Source organism: Lutra lutra, chromosome 5 (assembly GCF_902655055.1).
Source record: "Lutra lutra chromosome 5, mLutLut1.2, whole genome shotgun sequence".
Taxonomy (NCBI): domain Eukaryota; kingdom Metazoa; phylum Chordata; class Mammalia; order Carnivora; family Mustelidae; genus Lutra; species Lutra lutra.
This window is the reverse complement of record NC_062282.1, coordinates 162,076,210-162,077,607: the sequence shown is the minus strand read 5'-3', so window position 1 is coordinate 162,077,607 and position 1,398 is coordinate 162,076,210. Positions and strand designations below refer to the sequence as shown.

The 1,398-nt window shown below is 37.6% G+C and overlaps 1 protein-coding gene across 1 annotated transcript; it reads right to left on the bottom strand.

Moving 5' to 3' along the window:
• Window positions 1–291: 291 nt before the first annotated feature.
• On the bottom strand, window positions 292–1,155 carry LOC125101290 (olfactory receptor 6M1-like). Its single transcript, XM_047731859.1, has one exon. It carries the CDS (start codon window positions 1,153–1,155, stop codon window positions 292–294), a length of 864 nt encoding a protein of 287 aa, XP_047587815.1.
• Between the last annotated feature and the right edge of the window lie 243 nt (window positions 1,156–1,398).

The window sequence follows — 1,398 nt, the reverse complement described above, 5'->3', positions numbered from 1 at the left end:
TTACAAAAACAAATGGGAACAATGATTATATATATATATATATATATATATATATATATATATATATACACACATATGTATATATATCAGTCTGCCTATCAATAAGTGTTTATATATTACAAATGCATGTACACATTTTCAGATCTATGTGCATTACTCTTCAGTAAACCTGGATATGGCTGAGGAAATTATCTATGTTCACCTGAATTTCTTCCTTTTGCCAGAATAGTAATTTAGTTACATGACGAAATCATTTTTTCGCCATATGAAAATATCCTTGTTGCAAAGGTATTATTTTTCAGATCTTAAAGCTCTTGAATTTGTCACCATCCCTACACATTTTTTGAAGGCTTCACTCAGGGATTCTTTGACTTTCTCATTTCGAAGGCTGTAGATGAAAGGGTTCAGCATTGGCGTTACAATGGTGTTCAGCACTGTGGCAAATTTGTTAACATCCATCACATTTTCCTTTTTTGGGCGGACATAGATAAAGATGGAGCTTCCGTAATAAAGTGTCACTACAGTGATATGTGAAACACAGGTGGAGAAAGCTTTCTGTCGTCCCTGGGCAGAGGGAATTCTAAGGATAGTAACAATAATGTACAGGTAAGACACTCCTGTCAGGAGCAAAGAGCCCAAGAGCAACACAGCAGAGGAGATAAAGTCAGCCACCTCAACCAGAGAAATGTCTGCACACACCAGCTTTAGCACTGGGCCACTGTCACAAAAAAAGTGATTGATTATATTTGGCCCACAAAAGGGAAGAAGAGCAGTTAAGATAGATGGCACTAAAATTGACAATAATGCACCCACATAAGATCCTAGAAGCAAGAATATGCATGTCTGTTTATTCATGATTATGGCATACCTCAGTGGGTTGCAAATGGCAATATATCGATCAAAAGACATGACGGCCAGGATGAAGAATTCTGTGGATCCCAGAAGGAAGTAGAAGAAAGACTGAGTAAGACATCCCACAAAGGATATTGATCTTGTTAGGGATAATGTGTTAGCTAGCATCTTAGGTACCACTGTGGAGGTGATGGCAACTTCAAGGAAAGAAAGATTGGCTACAAAGAAATACATGGGTGAATGCAGACGGTAGTCACCACACACCAAAAGGATGATCATGGTGTTGCCAATCAGAGATGTCATGTACATGAGCAGGAAGGCAGAAAAAAGAAGAATTTCTATTTCTTTCTCATTCTGAAACCCCAGAAGAATGAACTCAGTGACTCTGGTCTTGTTTCTGTGATCCATAATGTTGCCACTTCCACCTGACATAATAAAAAAAGATAGACTCATGGTTGGTCTTTGCAACTCAACATTAGAAGTACCCTATCTATAGCTATCAGTCATGTTTCTCTTTGTGAAGGAATCATAATGGAAAATTTAAAC